The sequence below is a fragment of the Artibeus jamaicensis genome, unplaced genomic scaffold, assembly GCF_021234435.1.
Source record: "Artibeus jamaicensis isolate MK-2021 breed Jamaican fruit bat unplaced genomic scaffold, CSHL_Jam_final scaffold_3222, whole genome shotgun sequence".
In the NCBI taxonomy this organism is placed as follows: Eukaryota; Metazoa; Chordata; class Mammalia; order Chiroptera; family Phyllostomidae; genus Artibeus; species Artibeus jamaicensis.
Window position 1 is genome coordinate 1,122,651 of NW_026522038.1, and position 18,008 is coordinate 1,140,658.

At 38.6% G+C, this 18,008-nt stretch overlaps 1 protein-coding gene across 3 annotated transcripts in view; it reads right to left on the reverse strand.

The window, feature by feature from the left end:
* Positions 1–3,127: 3,127 nt before the first annotated feature.
* Positions 3,128–18,008, reverse strand: part of PPA2 (inorganic pyrophosphatase 2) — an 80,298-nt gene continuing 65,417 nt past the window's right edge. For all 3 annotated transcript variants that reach the window (XM_053657047.1, XM_053657046.1, XM_037154454.2), the window contains 2 exons: positions 4,553–4,589; positions 3,128–3,328 (listed from right to left, as the gene is read on the reverse strand). In XM_053657047.1, the coding sequence (XP_053513022.1) occupies positions 3,300–3,328; positions 4,553–4,589 (66 nt within the window). In that variant the 3' untranslated portion in view covers positions 3,128–3,299. The remainder of the gene's footprint in view (positions 3,329–4,552; positions 4,590–18,008) is intronic.

The following is an 18,008-nucleotide window of genomic DNA, read 5'->3' on the forward strand; positions in this document are numbered from 1 at the left end:
TCTTCTATATACTACACATAAATTACTTGTTATGTTTATGACTTGTCTTCACCACACAAAATGCAAGGTCCACACAGGCAGGGATTTCTGTTTTGCAGTGATGGATCCTACAAACCAGCAGGTCCTCATCCGCGTTTTGTTCACTGTGGTTTCCTACAGCATTGAAGAGGTGCTGTAGGAACTCGTTTATATCAGTTACAAACCTATTTGCCTATGGTGAAACTGGTTTTATTATATTGGGTTGGCCAAAAAGATCATTTGGTTTTGTCCATAAGACGGTTCTAGTAGTACTTAGCTGTCTTTAACTTCATTCAAAGCAATTTGCTAGATTGTGACAGATGTCATATCAGCATGCATTAAAAAAAAAAACCATCACAATTGGTGATTTATTGTGTAGTCATTTTAACATTAAAGATGGACTAAGCAATATTTTAGCATATTATGCTTTATTATTTCAAGAAATGTAAAAACACAAGTAAAATGCAAAAAACTATTTGTGCCATTTTTGGAGAAGGTGCTGTGACTTGACAAAAGTGGTGTGCAAAATTTTGTGCTGAGATTTCTTGCTGGACGATGTTCCACAATCAGGCAGACCAGTAGAAGTTGATAGCAATCAAATCAAGACATTAACAAAGAAAAATCAATGTTCTACCCAGGGAGAAGAGGCTGACATATTCAAATATCCAAATCAATAGTTATTGGTGAAAATGAACACTGTTTTTTATGAAAAAAATGAAACAGACTTTTTGGCCAACCCAATATATCATTTCACTTGAAGCTGCAGAACCTATTGGTGATGTTAAGTGAGGGCTAGTGTATATATAGACAGTCAATAAGTAACTGTCGAATGGATGCATTGAAAAATAGCATTATGCCATGGCTGGCATGGTTCAGTGGATTGAGCGTGAACCAAAGGATCGCAGTTTGATTCCCTGTCAGGACACATGCCTGGGTTGCAGGCCAGTTCCCAGCAGGGGACGCATGAGAGGCAACCATATATTGATGTTTCTCTCCCTCTCTCCTTCCCTTCCCCTCTAAAGATAAATAAATAAAATCTTTAAAAAGTAAAAAAATAAAAATAGCATTAATGAGAAGGCATGTCTAAACAAAGACTTGGCTAATTACAATTAGTGTAGACTAATACAATCAAAATCCCCCTAGTATTTCTGTTATTCAACCCCTTGCAATGAGGCAGTTAAAAAGGGGCAAGAGCGTGTATAGGCTATAGAGAGCCCGATGCAGGCCACAGCCCTATTGTGCATTATGAATAGAAAAGAGGAAGAATAGACAGCTTTCCTCCCAAGGAGCCCAGAACACCTTCACGTCGTGGCATCCGGGCTGTGACCGACAGAGGCAGTGTTGCACCCGATACAAAGATGCCCACCACACATGGCTTCTCTTCCAACTCTCAGGAGACTGACAGGCCTCAGGCCGCAACTCACTTATGTATCCTTTGTAATTCAGCTTGCTCGTAACTATTAAAATAACAGTTGGCCTCCATTTTCTACATTTCTATAGGTTTTACTTTCGTAATTAAAAAGTCAATATATCAATAAAATTAAGCCCCATAAATTCCCCCCTTACATTCTTTCAAGTCCCTCAGAGGTTCACACACTCCCAGACATTTGGAGTAGACCTCGCTATTTCACTTGGGCTGATCACGCCCTGTGTGTGTGCCTGTCTCCTGTTCCATAAAATGCTCTGAGCTGTGTCTACATCAAAAACCTACATAGGGGGAGCAGCATGCACAAGGAAGTGGAAAGACCAATGGACTTAGAGCCCTACAGTCATGAGTTCTAATTTTGGTGCTTAAACTGACTAGCTATGTGACCTTGGGCAAGTTATAGAGTTTCTCAGTCTCAAGGTGAAGAGGGCAATATCTATTGTACCTTATACGGTATGTGCACATAAGACATCTAAAACAGTGCCTAACATACAGTTACTCAATAAATGGTACTATTGTCATAATGGTGCTTTATAAACCACAAAACATCTCCTGTAAATATCATGTGTTGATGATGATAATGGAACAAAAAAGAAAAAAAAAAGATTTGGCAAGAGAAGAGCAGCACAATACCAGGAGCACGAAAGCACACAGTGTGTGAGGAGAGGAATGAGCAGCGTGGCGTGGCTAGAGGGTCTCCTGAGGAAGTCAGAGCTTTTTATTCTTTTTCCCCCTCATGAATATGGAAAGTCATTGAAGGCATTTTGAGAAAAAGACAACAAAGCAAGACCTGTGCTTTAGGAAAACAACTGTTTGGAAATGTGGAAGATGGGATGGCGGGAGAAAAGCCAGAGGCAGGACTTAGGAGGCAAGAGTAGGAAATGGAGCCAGAACGACTGGGGATGGGGGGGGCTGGGTCAGAAAGGCACACAGAGGCTGTTATAACAGCGCCTTCAAAATAAGAGGGGGAAGCAGCAAAGAATGGGCGTGAAGGAATGGAGATGACAAACATTTAGATGGCCTTCGTGAGTAAAGGTCATAGAAGACATGTTCAAACGATTTCAAGGGTCTGAGTGGGGGACTAGGAGAATGTTAATGCCATGGTCCCTGAACAAAAGAATTAACAAGAACGAAGGAATTAACACAAGGTCAGTTTTGGATGAGAAAGGTCGAAGGCATTCAAAGAGATGTCCAGTACGCAGACCCCAGGAGAAAGACATGGGCTTCTTAGGTAGATTTGGGGGTCATCACCGTAGAGAATTGAAACTAAGGAAACTGGGTGATACACAGAGTTTAGGACCTCCAAAACAATAAATTATAGGGAAGAGCCTTAGAATGTAAACATATTTACACAGGACAAGTAAGTGAACAGAGTTGGCTAAATGAAGTCTCCAATGGTGAAAGACTCGAAAAGAGATAATAAGGTATGAAGATAAAAACAAGAATATACATCTAAAGAAATCTTATTATTGTACTAACTTTGTTATTTTACATTAACAGATAAAAATAAATGCTGATAAAATCTTTGGGCTCCTTCAGGCATAGAAATCGGAACCAGTCAAAACTCAATGCTTTTACATTTCTGCTGTAAAATTAGATCTTTTTCATAGCAATAAATATCTGAGCTGTGTCTACATCAAAAGGACCTACACAGGGGAGCAGCATGCACAAGGAAGAGACTAATTCAAAAATTCCAGTGTTTATTTACATGGTACATCTTAGAAAGTTTGGAAAAAAAAAGTCCCAACAGACAGTCACCCATTCCCGCAGATCGGCCTATCTCTAGCACTTGAGGAAGACGGAATCTGGAAGTCCTCAGAAACCAGTCTTGATGGCAGAACTTCAAATGCTCCCGTCACTTGCCAAGGAAGTGCCACACTTGATCTGCATTTAAAATGGGGGAAGAGAGGTGTTAGGGAAGGCGTGACAAGGGAGGGAGCGAGGAAGAATAAGACGCATTTAATTTAGACATTCAGGAAGTGTTTACGCAGACAAAAACAATCAAGAAGCTTAGTGTGACACATTTCTCTGTTTAAAACTACTTCCATTTAAAGTCAAATTCTCTCATTAGGAAAAAGCCTTATATAAAACTACATTAAAAATTCTAGGGCCTTCCCGCTTTCTTTCCTACTTCTTTCTGGGCCATTTTAGTCTCTATTGAATACTGCAGAAGTTGGAGCCCTGGCCATAGCACGAAAAGTCTAGAAAAACCCATCAAATATCTCACAGAATAGTATTACTAAGAAACAATGGGTGAGTCTCCGGTGTAAGGAATGGGAATGATTTCATGCTTCTCCATGAAATCATGTCTATGAATTTGCTCCTTTCTATACATCCTAGAACTGGACTCACAGTAAATAGTTCTCATTTTTCCTCCAAATTAGCAAGTTCAATATTCTTCTAATGTTTTTTATTAATGCAAAAGAGCAAAGGTCTTGCCAAATATTGAAAGACAAATGATACATGCATGTGCTTGTATTCTGAAATTTTTACCACAGAACATTTTTACTTGTTTTTCAAAGTAGCTTCAAATAATGGTAATAGATAATATGGTGTTTTTAATCCTACTACAACTTGGATTTTTAAGATCTTCAGTTAAAATGAATGATTAAAATAATAAAAGATAATAAAGACAATCTCACAAATTAGATATTTAGAGTCTTTTTTATCAGAACTAGCTAGAATCTCCCTCCTTCACCAAAAAGTCACTACATAATCAAACCATTTTCTAGCCTAAAAGTAATAAAGGTACTCTTTCTCATTTTCTGAGATTAGGAAATAAGCTATTTCATGTGAAAATTTTAATGACTTTTAAAAAGCATTTCGCTTAGTTTATATGACTTTTAAAAATGTTTACTTATTGATTTGAGAAAGAGAGAGAGACACTGACTCGTTGTTCCAGCCACCCACGCGTTCTCTGGTTGGTGCCTGCCTGTGCCCCAACCTCGGCCTGGCAGGATGACGCTCCAACCAACTGAGCAATCCGGTCAGGGTGTCAGTTCATGTGACTTTTAAAATAATCTCTATTTCTTTCTTTTTTTGGTGTTCACTAACTGTAAATGTATTCACTTATACAACTAGCTCCTCAAAGATCAAAACATACCATACCTTCTCCATTACTTTCTTTATTTCCTGAAGATGGTACCTGAAAGATAAGAACAGAGTCTCTGTGACAATGAATCTTTTGATGTATAGAAACTGTGTCCAAAAGTTTTCTTTGTAAATCTGTAAATCAAGTTCACACATAATGATTCTCTACCCTGAAAAAAGGAGATATTCCTTTTGCTTACTATCATTGCTTATTCTTTCAGATAAACAAACCATAGACTCTAAAGTTAAATTAAGAAAAAGCATGCTTGAAAACATCTTCTCTCATGGGAACTACTGAGAATGAGGAGAGAGGTCTTCTTTCCACTGCTGCTTTGGCTGAAGGCCTGAGAACAGAAACCAAGCACTCACACCTATAAGTACGTACATGCATGTGCGTGTACACACAGAGACACACATACAAGTGACATGATGTGTTTAGCTGCTTTCTAGAAATTTTAAGATAACTTTTATTTCAATGACTAGGCCAAAATTCTTAGAGCATATGTAATATAATCTGTGGTAGACAAGTTTGAGAGGTTTTCTTGAGATACAGAATTTTTTCTCAGAATACGTTTTTATAAGATTTAAAAAAAAAAACATTTTATTGGAAGATCCATTTTCCAGAGGTAGAAATGCATAAAGCCCAAGAGCACTTAGAATAAACTTCTATGTACTCATGACCACACTTGAGAAATGGAACATGACATGTTCTTCCTCAGTAGGAACCTCATCTTCCCGAGGGATAACCACTACCTGGTTCTACAACACTCTGTTTGGGTTTCAAAGTTAATAATCAACTTCTAATGCTCTGAATTGGCTCAGTCTCAACAGGGAAGATCTGATCTGCCTTTAACATTTGAGGTCTGGGGCAAATATAGGAATAAAAGTCCATCTAGGATACACCTGAATATTTAAAAGTTATAAATCAAGCTAATAAAGTGATGACTAAAACATAAAGCATGTTTCATCCTACTGTCTTATAAATATACTTTGGTAATTATTTAAAGCTCTTATTTAGCATTCTGGGTGCCTCAGAGACTGCACCTGAGGATGACAGACCAAGAAGAGGCATATGCCCCTGCCCATTACCCCCTCCCACTCCAGGATCCATTCTGCACTGGGTGGAACCACACGTGCAAAGGTAAAAATTCCAGTTCACACATCTATGCAACTTCTGACTGCAAATGGCCACCCCCAAGGCCCTGTGGAAGTAACAGCAGGTACACAGCCACATAGTGAGTGAGTGTGAATCTGGGCAGATGCCCATGCAAGCCCTGGAAATGGGCCTACAGCTGTTGAGGCAAAGAATTCCAGGGCGTTGAGTAGCAAGAAGGTGCTCTGGAATAAAGGGCTTGGCCTCCTGGCGAAGACACAGCTTTGGCCCCTGGGTCTTGCCATGTGGGAAGGGCCATCACTGGATGAAAGCCAAAGATCCTCTGAAAAGTAGGTCTCAGGGTAGAACTGGATGAGGACAACTCAGCAGGAAAATAGCATTTAAATTTCAGCAATATTAAAATAGTCCCTATAATAGTTAATGTGTCACCTAGGAGTTATGTTTTTGGCTGAGATTAGCAATTAAATTGGTGAACTCTGGGCAAAGCAGACTGCCTTACACTGGATGGGTGGGCCTCATCCAATCAATGGATGGTCTGAACAGAACAAAAACACAAGCCTCCCCAAGCCAGAGAGATGCCTTTGGACTTCATCTGCACCATTGGCTCTTCTGGTTTTCCAGCCTGCTAACCCAGTGTGCACATTTTGGAGTAGCCAAGCCTCTACACTCTCTCTCCCCACACCCCCACACACCCACACCCATCCACCCCTTCCTGTGTGTCTGGAGAAGCCTAACTAACATATCTGCCCATTTTTCCTTCAACTCTTTAACAAATGCCAATAGAGATGTCTGGTCAAAACAAAGGCATAGGTAAACATGCTTTACCTCCTCATGCAACCACAGAAAGAATTACAACTTGTTTTCAAAATAAGTAACACTCAGAACCGTATGGAAGCCCAACAAGCAAGAATTTAAAGAAGCCACATTCATCCAGAGGGTAGGAAAGGTGGAGATGAGACAAGCAGAGAGGCATGGAGATGCAGTGTGGAACAGAGAGGCGGCAGCGGAATAAAAATTGGGAGGGACACCTTGGGAGCAAGTGTTCCTAGCCTCAGGCCAGACCACGCAGCCCAGGGTTCCAGTGCTAGGAAGATAAATCCCCATAACTTGTCTGTAAAAAACAGTGGGGGTTGGGGCAGCAGAAGAAACTCCCAGATTTTTAGTAGACTCTGCTTAAAGGGCCTGCACGGAATTCATACATGCCAGATCCATGCCCTCTGGGATTCAGCACCAGGCCCACAGCTGGAGGGCCCCAGGCTGCACAGGACCAGTGCCCGGCAAACCTCCAGAAGCTGGGCAGTGTCACTGTCTCTTCTCCAAACCCTACTCCCACAGAGAACCACAAGATGGTGAAATGGGTTGCCCTGCCCTGGTGAGTACCTAAGGCTCTGCCCCCACAATTTAAAAGTGCCTTTTAAACAACAGGCCACACCACTAAGAGAGGGAGTCAAAGCAGCTCTACCTAATATACAGATACAAACACAGAGAGGCTAGCAAATTGAGGAGACAAAGAAATATGGCCCAAGTGAAAGAAGAGAACAAAACCCCAGAAAAAGAACTAAACAAAACAGAGATAACTAACCTATCAGATGCAGAGTTCAAAATGCTGGTGATCAGGATGCTCAAAGAACTCACTGAGTATAGCAACAAAGGAAATGAAGGTTACACCAGGTGAAATAAAGAAAAATCTACAGGGAAGCAACAGCGGTGGGGATGAAGCCAAGATTCAAATCAATGATTTGGAACATAAAAAACAAATAAGCTTTCAATCAGAACAGTAAGAAGAAAAAAGAATTTTTTAAAAAATGAGGACAGTATAATGTGCCTCTGGGACATTTCCAAATGTACCAACATCCAACTCATAGGGATGCCAGATGGAGAAGAGGAAGAGCGAGAAATGGAAAACTTATTTGAAAAAATAATGAAAGAAAACTTCTCTAATTTGGTGAAGAAAATAGACATGCAAGTCCAGGAAGCACAGAGAGTCTTTTTGGGACCCAAAGAGGCCCACAAAAAGATACATCATAATTAGAATGCCAAAGGTTAAAGTAAAGAGAGAATCTTAAATCAACAAGAAAAAAGCAGAGAGTTACCTACAAAAGAGTTCCATAAGATGGACAGCTGAGTTCTTAGAAGAAATTTTGCAGACAAGAAGGGACTGGCAAGAAATAGTCAAAGTGATGAAAGCAAGGACCTACATCTGAGATCACTCTAACCAGCAAAGCTACCATTTAGAATGGAAGGGCAGATAAAGTGCTTCCTAGACAAGGTGAAGCTAAAGGGGTTCATCATCACCAAGCCAGTATTACATGAAATGTTAAAGAGACTTATTTAAGAAAAAGAACAAGATCGAAACTATGAACACTATAATGGGAACAAATTCACAACTAGCAACAATTGAATCTAAAACAAACAAACAAACAAACAAACAAAAAGCAAACAACCAGAATAGGAACAGAATCAGAGCTATGGAGATCATTTGGAGGGTTATCAGCTGGGAGGGAGAGGGGGAGGGGGAGAATGGGGGTAAGGTGCAGAGATTAGGAAGCGTAATTGGTAGGTACAAAATAGACAGGGGGAGGTTAAGAACAGTATGCAGAAAGGAGAAGCCAAAGAATTTATATGCATGACCCACAGACAAGAATTAAGTAAGAGGGGGACTGCTGGAGGAAATGGGGGTCCTGGGAAGAAAGGGTCAAAAGAGGAAAATTGGAATATAATAGCATAATCAATACATATTTTTTAAAAAGAAAATATGCTAATTAAATGTGGTTTGTTTTCTTTGCCACAGAAAAGGATGATGGAACAATGTAAAGACCTGCGCACATTCTATGCGAAAGATCCTTGACATTTTCCAAGTACTTCAAAAAACAAAAAAAGTTTTTTTCAGCTTCCTAGCACAGAGGAAACAATTATAGCTGTTTTTGTGGATGGTAGAACTCATTCTCTGCACATTTTAAGCTCCTTAAATTGTGCAGGACACAGACTACAAAGTCTGTTGGAAAGCTAGCTGTTTAGATTTCCCATTTAAAATCAGCAGCTGCTTCTCACTGGAGCTGACAAACATTTCAGAGGAAGAAAATGTACGGTACAAAACAGAATAAATGAGCAGCTTCTCATTAACCTAAAAGGTATTACAGAAAAGAACTGAACAAACTACTCTAGCTGAAACATTTATCACTAAGCTCTATTTAAGAAACAATTTCCAGGTCCTGGCTGGGCAGCTCAGATGGTCAGAGCATCACACCAATGTGCCAAGGTTGTGGTATGATCCCTGGTCAGGACACACACAAGAAATCAATCAAGACAAGTGTGCCCCGACCAATCAAGAATCAATCAATGCACAGATAAGTAGAACAACAAATGGATGTCTGTCTGGCTGTTTCTTCCCCTGCCCCCATCTTCTCTCTCTAAAATCAGTAATAAATATAAACTCTTAATTTTTTTTCATCCTGAAAGAATGTATTTCTCAGTGGGTAGAATATATTCAGAACGAACAAAGCCGTATATAAAAGAAAAACATCATTGGTAATTTAACACTCATAACAAACTATTTAAGTTTTGAGGTAACTTATTTTTTAGACATTTTCCATACTAACATATAGCAAAGAGAGCAGCAGTTCTATTTACAAATGACAACATGGGTTCATGATGCGGATCAGCTATTCAACTGCAATGACTTCTGACCTTTAAACATAACAAACATAACACCTGCTCAGAGAAAGTGGAAGAACAAAGACACGCACAGAGCAGCACTTAAAAGAGCCTTAATCCAACTCAGAGTCCCCACTGTTGAATTTTCCTAGTAAGAAGCAAACAAACAAACAAAACAGTTTAGGTTACTTCTATTTCTCAGCAGGGAAAAATATGGGCACCCTCTAATCACTGAAGATAAATTCTCCACAAAGTAGTAGTATTTTATACCCTGATTCAAAAAATGCTATCTCCTCCCTTTATCCCACTCCAAAAATAGTTCTCACAAATATTCATATCTTTAATTTCTTTCATATAAATCTAGTGTTCTCATGAGCAAAGTATCCCTCTTTCTTTTCAACCAAAGAAGACTTATTCTGGCGAGTCCCTATCAAGCACGAACTTTTTAAAAAATTAATACAAAGTATTAATACAACTGCTCTATACTTAGTGTAACTCCTTCAAATAACCCCACTAGCTTCCTACAAGCATTTTCTTAGTTATCCATAAACAAAATGTGAAAGTATTTTAAGGTCACGTAAGTTTAATCTTAGGTGAATGCATATAATTGGCCAGTAGCCAACCCAATGATTGATATTATTTTCATTTCTTCTGCCCATCTGTGAGTGCTAATGCACATGAAGCTTTCAAGGGGCAAAAAGGGAAAGGCGGAGGGAGACAGAAGTTCACTAAAATCAGATCCTGGTTTATCAAGACATTACTTTTTTGTAATGGATTTTTTATAGTGAGTTGCCATAAAGATGTTCATGCTCAATCACAAATAAAATACATCTGTATGGCGTAAATGTCATAGCACGACATCCAACAGGAAATTACACCCACAGCATGGCCGTGCCCTAAAGGGAAACAGCCAGCCCTCTCTGATGGAGATGTAGCTCTGACTGGAGTGAGTGCCCACAGAGGAAGAGTCTAGTGCCAAGCATTCCGAGGGGTCCAAGTAACCCTGGTGATAAAAGGGTGTTTCAGCCAGACTGACTTCAGAGCTCAGTTCTGAGTTGGCTTGACTTCAATGACCAGAAGCCAAGAATTGTCATCGCTTTCTGGGATATGCAAGAAACCCATTACTGTCATGTCACCAATAGCTTTCAGTAGAGATAAAGTATACGCTCCCAGGAAAACCATTTGAGAAGCATGCTGTTAAAATTCCTATCCAACAACTATGATGAACTGTAACACTGTTCTTCTGGTCATCACTTTCTGAATTTGAAACTACTTTTTAACACTGATTAGTTGATATTTTCCTACTGGAGCACAGGACCCCTGAGTGTGCACATCCCAGCTGTTTTATTGATTTGTCTTTGCTGTGGAGCTCTTGAATGCCTCCAAATGGGGACCCAGCCCACCACCCAGGCGTCTGCCGTGACTGGGAATTGAACCAGCAACCTTTTGGTTCGAAGGCTGGTGATCCATTCACTGAGCCACACCCACCATGGATTTGGTGTGAGTTTTTAAAAGTGCTGTTCTTCTTAATGATAACAATGCCTCAGACTCATATGAGAGGCTTATGTTGATGAATTCACCTGAAGCCCTTCACATGGATTTATCTTTGAGTCTCTATGTAAGTAGTAAATACCAATGTGCATTTATGAGATTGCTGGTCCTTTTTAACGATAAAAGAGATGGCCACACTATGTACTGATATCAACGGCCAGTAACTGTTCACTCTATACCCTGGCCTCCTGAATGCAATGTTCTTCAAAATTCAGCTCAGGAGCCCTGATATCAAATATAAAATGAGCATCCAAAAATCAGATTATACTGCACATCTTATTACTGAAAAAAAATGCTGCCAGAATGACACATCTGTAATTCGAGTCATCATTTTCCCCTTGCTCACTGTGCATTTGTGCACCAGTGTCACTGCGATGTTTTTAATGGAGATCTGGCCATGATGAGGCAAGAACACAGCCAGACCAGGGCTGCTGAGAGCTCTTGGGGAGGCACTCTGTCTTTGTCCAGGTGCAGGTTGGAACCTTCTCTGTGACTAACATAAGTTGAAAGGTTTATGGTGTCATGGGACCATGTCCTTGCAACTGGGATGCAGTGTTTGTGACTTACTCTCCTTGGCCTGGCCCCAGATTCTAAGATTTTTAAATCTCTGACGCTGCCAGACTGTGTAGGGACCTTCCAGAGGCAGGTCTGGAAATTCCTTTAGCAACAAATGTGGTTCTCTTTCTCAGACCTACACACACTGAGTTTTTGTGACGACCCTCACAAAATTATATATATTGTATTTATAAAAGACTACAGTCATTAAATACTAGGGAACTTTACAAAGTTCCTAATTCAAACTTCCCCAACTTCATACGCTGCTCAGAGGTTTTCTAATTCCTTGGAGGGCAGCACCCAAGGAAAATGCTTAAACAGTAGCATGTGGGGGAATTCTGGGGAAAAGATTCCCAGATGGGAAAAGTGGTTAAGAATTAAAATAAGTTATATTGCGGAAACTAATATATTCTCTTTCTCCCTCCCCTTCTTCCTGTTTAGTTTCTGAAACTGGGACTCATTCTCATAGAATAATTTAGAGGAGGTTGACTTTTTCCCTACCCGACAATGGAATGGGCCGTCTCATGAACAAGTGACAACCCCATCACTGAAGATTTGGAAAAGAGGCTGGAACTGATGGGCTTCTCTGTGGACCTAGAGTTTGACTGCAGAATGAACCTTTCTTTTTTCTTCCAATAAAGGATTAACACTGACGTGAAATTAACTGCACATAAGTTTTGATACACACACATACACATACTTGTGAAACCATTATCAAGATATATCAAGATAATAAACATAGTCAAGCATTTCCTAAGGCCCTGTAAAAATGGCTGTAAACCCCCTCTTCCCGGCTCTCCCACAGACCCTCCAACCAGCGCTCTGTTTTGTGTCAGTGTTCATAAGCATTTGCAGAGCCCAAAATCTTATACAGCACATGGTGTAATATAATATGTACATCTTTCTTCTTCTATAATTTAAAAAAAAATTCGGCCATGTGTACCATGTACCAAACTCATTTCTTTCTTTCTTGCTTTCTCATATGACAGGTATACATTTAACTTTTCACGAATGTGCCAAGTTATTTTCCCAAGTGGTTGTGCCATTTTGCACTCCAGCCAGCAGGATACAGGAGTACCGGTTCCTCCACATCCTTGCCAACAACTGGTATGGCCAATCTTTACATTTTGAGCTATTTGTAAAAGTGTGTATAGTACGTCATTGTGGTTCTCAATCTGCATTTCCCAAATGTCTAGTAAATTGAGCTTTATTTCATGTGTTTCCAGTATATCTCCTTTGGCAAAGTGACCAAGTATTTTTCATTTGGGGGAGGGTGAGATGATTTATTCAATTGTGAGAGTTTTTAAAATATATTGTGGATACACATCAGGTATATGACTTTCAAATATTTTCTTGTAGTATGTGGCTTCTTTCTAGTTTCTTAAAGTATACAGAAGCTTTAAATTTTAATGATGTCCAATTTATCACTTAAAAAAAATAGACTGTGCTTTTAACAACATGTCTTAGAAATCCCGTTTAACTAACCTGAGGTCAAAATAGGCTTATAGTTTTATGTTTGGTCTAAGATACTCTTTAGATAATTATCACATGTAGTGCAAGGTGTGAAATAAAGCATTTTTCCCCACATGGAATAGCCAGTTCTTCAAGCACTATTTCTTAAACTGATTATAATTTCAAACAGCAGTTGGTCATATATGCGTAGGTCTATTTATGGATTGTTTCATTGATCTCTTTGTTTAGTTTTATAGCATTACTATACTCTCTTGATTAGTGTAACTTTATAAACTATGTTGAAATCAGGAACAGTTACTATTCCAACTTTGTTTTTTACCAAGTTGTTTAATATATTGTAGGACCTCAGCATATACATGTATGAGTTTAATTTCCACAAAAAAAGTGCATTAAAATTTGATTGACGCTGCAATAAATCGAACATCAACTTGAGGAGGACTGACATAACAAAACCGAGTCTTCCGACCCATGAACATAATGTATCTTCCAATGTATTTAGTTCTCCGATTTCTGTTGGCAATGTTTTATTGTTCTCAGGTTCTTAGCTTATTTTTTCCCAGATTTATCCCTAAGTGTTTCATACTTATAATGTCATTATAAAAATGCATTTATTTTTAGTTTCCAACTGTTTGCCATTAGTATACAACAATACATTTGTTGTATACTGATCTTGCATCCTGCAAGCTTGCTGACATCACTTACTCTAGTAACTTTTCGGTAGATTTCTTTCTTTTTTTATAAAGTATATTTTTACTGATTAATGCTTTTACAGTTTTTCCAATTTGTCCCCTTATACCCCCCTCTGCCCTGCACTCCCCCAACCCTCCAGCATTCCCCACACCCTAGTTCCTGCCCATGGGTTGTACATATAAGTTCTTTGAGTCCTCTGTTTCCTATACCATTTTGACCTCACCCCATCTATTTAATGCCAACCAATTATGCTCCTTCTTCCCTGTGCCTTTCCCCCTCATTCCTCCCTTCCCCCTCCCCTCTGAAAACCCTCCATGTGATGTCCATTTCTCTGATTCTGTTCCTGTTCTAGTTGTTTGCTTAGTTTTTGTTTTCATTGTTTGTCTTTTCTTTTAGGTTCATTTGTTGATAGTTGTGAATTTGTTACCATTTTACTGTTCAGAGTTTTTGATGTTCTTCAATTTCTTAGTAAGTCCCTTTAACATTTCATGCAATAAGGGCTTGGTAATGAAGAACTCTTTTAACTTTACCTTATCTGGGAAGCATTTTATCTGCCCTTCCATTCTAAATTATAGCTTTGCTGGACAGAGTAATCTTGGATGGAAGTCCTTGCCTTTCATGACTTTGACTACTTCTTTCCAGCCCCTTCTTGCCTCTAAGGTTTCTTTTGAGAAATCAGCTGATAGCCTTATGGGAACTCCTTTGTAGGCAACTTTCCTTTACTGTTGCTGCTTTTAAATTTTCTCTTTATCTTTAATATCGGGTAACTTAATGATGATGTGTTTTGGTGTGTTCCTCTTTGGGTCCAACTTCTTTGGGACTGTGGGCTTAATGGACTTCCTGGAAGTCTATTTCCTTTGCCAGATTGGGAAAGTTTTCCTTCATTTTTTGTTCAAATAAGTTTTCAATTTCTTGCTGTTGTTCTTCTCCTTCTGGCACCCCTATAATTCGGATATTGGAACATTTAAAGTTGTCCCAGATGTTCCTAAGCTTCTCTTCGGTTTTTTGAATTCTTGTTTCTTCTTGTTTATTTTGTCCTTTTGTACCACGTCATTTGTTTGTGTCCTGGCTTCTTTCCTGTCACTGTTGGTTCCCTGAATATTTTGCTTTATTTCACTTTGGGTATCTTTCATTTTCTGACCACGCTCAATCAGTTCTATGAGCATTCTGATTACCAGGAGTTTAAATTCTCCATCAGATAGGTTGGCTATCTCATCACTTAGCTTTCTTTCTGGAGTTTTGCTCAGTTCTTTCATCTGGGCTGTATTTCTTTGTCTCGGTGCACCTGTTAAGTTGTAAGGGGGGGAATCTTAGGTATTCACCAGGGCAGGGCCATCCTCCTGGCTGTGCTGCAGCCCTGTCTGGTTGATTAATTCCATGGTTGTCAGAGTTCCATGCAGTTTGATTTTCTGGCACTTCTGTTTGTTTATTGATTTTAGATTGGTTGTTATCTCCTCTGAGTTGTGGGAGGAAGTGCAGGGTTTCTAGCTACTCCTCCATCTTGGCTGGAATTCCCATTTATCGGTAGATTTCATTAGATATTCTACACAGACATGCATGATGCCCTTTTTTTACCATCTGAATGCCTTTTCCTTCATTTTAGTGCTTTATTGCACTGGCTAGAACTTTCAGTAAAAATGCTGAGTAAAAATAGTGGGAGCCAACTAGGATTAGAGCTGTGCTCATGGAAAGGTTTTGAAGTGCAAGTTTAATGTGTGTATGCCTATTTCTTCTTCAGTGAGCTTTGGTAGTTTATGTCTTTCATGGAATGTGTCCATTTTACCCAGGTTGTCAGATTTATTGGTATAAAGTTTTCCACAATATTTCTCAATTCTCCTACTTTATTTTCATTCCTGACACTGAAGATCTGTCCTCCTTCTTTTCTTTCCTGTTCTTTCTGAATAAAGGTCTATCAATTTTACTGGTCCTTTCAAAGAACCAGGTTTTGGTTTCATTAATTTTCTGTATTGATTTTCTTGGCATACACATTTTTAGAACTATGAGATACTTCAAACACACAGAAAATGCTGAGACTACTATTGTTCATACCTACTCCCTAGATTTTTAAATGTTAACATTGTTATTTCAGAAACTTCATAACTAAAGTCTCTTATTCTAGCTACTCATCAAGACTAAGATCTTATTTCCCTTTCCTGTCCAAGGTTACTTCCTCTGACCACTACGCTGACAGCAGTGTTTATTGTTATTTGTTTCTGATTGGTGAACACCATAGCTCTTTGTATTCATTAGAAATACATGGTACTACTGGTGTGGGAGTTTTAAAACTTAGAAACATAGAGAGTCATGGAGTTAATTCACGTATTTCACCTATGTCATCGCATTTTACTGTACAATATGCTACAGTTTACTTATCCGGGTTTTTTTAATCGATACACATTTATTTGGTTTTCAACTTTCCCATGTCACATCATATAAACACATATATTAAAAACTCTACAGAATCTAAAGAAGTGATTTCTTAATGGGTTATAAGCATCTTCAACTTTACTGGAAATCACTTAATTGTTCTTCAAAGTAGTTATACCCATTTATACTGGCATCAAATATAACCGCACATATGAGAAGTCTCATTTTGCACTCAGTGTGTCTGACTTCTAAACGTTTGCCCACTGATAACTATAAAATTGTGCCTTAGATTGATCTCATTGATTACTAATGAGATAGAGCAAATGTTCACATGTTTACTGGCCATTTATGTATTCTTTCTGGTGAGTTGTCTGTTCATCTTGTTTTCCCATTTCTTTTCCTACTGGGTTACCTTTTTCTTGTAGAATTGAGTAAGTTTTTAATAATTTCTAAGTCTTGTTGTTTATATGCATGTATATCTTCTCCCAATCAACAGCTTATCTTTTAATTTACTCTAAAGTATCTTTAGTGGTTGACAGCTTTTTAAAAAACTCTTTATTTATCAGTCTTTTCTAGGCTGTTCCTGGCCCTTTACTATTCTGAATAAACTTTAGGATCATCCTGTCAAGTTCAGTGAAAACTCTGTTGGGATTCTGACTAAAAACAGGTTGATTTCATGAGTTAATATGGGGGAAATCACCATCTTCGTGATTAAGTATCCTTTTAAAATGTTATGTCTATTGTGTCTTCTATTTATTCTTGATTGAGATATAAATTGGTTAATTTATATCTCAAACAAAATTGTTCATTCGTGTTTAGAAAGGTATTCTCCCCCAAAATCTCATCCTATTTCCCTCTGATTGTGTCTGTAATCATGTTTTCATTTGAATTCTTGATATTTTTATTTGTGCCTTCTCTAGTTCATTTCATCATCCTTCCTTTAATAGGTTTATCTACTTCCTGTCTTAAAAGAGAAACCTAGCTTTTGCTTTAATTGATCCTTGCCATTACTTCTTTGCTTTCTATTTCATCAAATATTTGCTCTGCTATTTGTAATTTTCTTTTGTATTATGTAAAGAGATAGGAAAAATAACCACTGAGTTTAATATTTAGCTTGTGTATTTTCTTTCTTCATTTCTGTTGTGTACATTTAATTTCTCTCAAAAACTATTTTTGCTGCATTGCACAAGTTTTGACATATGGTGATTTAGTTGTCATTCAATTTAAATACTTTACAACTTGTTATCATTCTTTTTTTGATGCATGACTTAATTGAAGTTTGTTTAGTTCCTGAACACACAGATCTGGAGTTTTCTCTTTTAATTGCTCCATAACCCATCAGTAACCTCATCACATTACTTGGGTGGTCCCCACGACAACTACTCTGGCATTTTTTGCAACTCTCTTTGTGGCCTAACATGTCCTCAATTTCTGGATGTGTCCAAGTGTACCAGAACAAAATTATGTATTTGTTTTCTAATTATATCCATCTAATCTATTAGATTAGCTTATAAATTTTCTTCCAATTTATCGACACACTTTAGAGTAACATTTACATATAGTAAAGAATCCTGAAAGTAGGATGTTAAACCCCACTAGTCAAATCAATTGTTATTTAAATATTAACTGATGCTAGATCTGAAAGGCAAATTACACACTGTGTGTGCACATGCACACTCATGTGTGCATATACAATGCACAGACACATACTCTTTGTTTCCTATAAACGCTCAGAACTTTACTGAAATAAAGATCCAATTACTAGTCGCATAGTCCTGAAAAATTGAGAGAGAGTCCCATATTTTTGGCTATCAACTTAGGTAAAGGTTAAGACAATAACACAATATCCACAAAACGTAATCGGGTGGTCCTCTGGTCAAACCATCAGAGATGAAGTCCTGCTGACAGTGGCCACGTGCTGCAGTGCAGACGCCCAGAGGAAGCCCGGCCGTGCGGTCCTCCGCCTCGTAGGGATCCCTGGTGCGCTGAGGTCTATGGAGCCAGCTCTGTGTATGACACAGCCATGCCCTCCATAACTGTATATGAATTCAAGCATCTATACTCATAAAA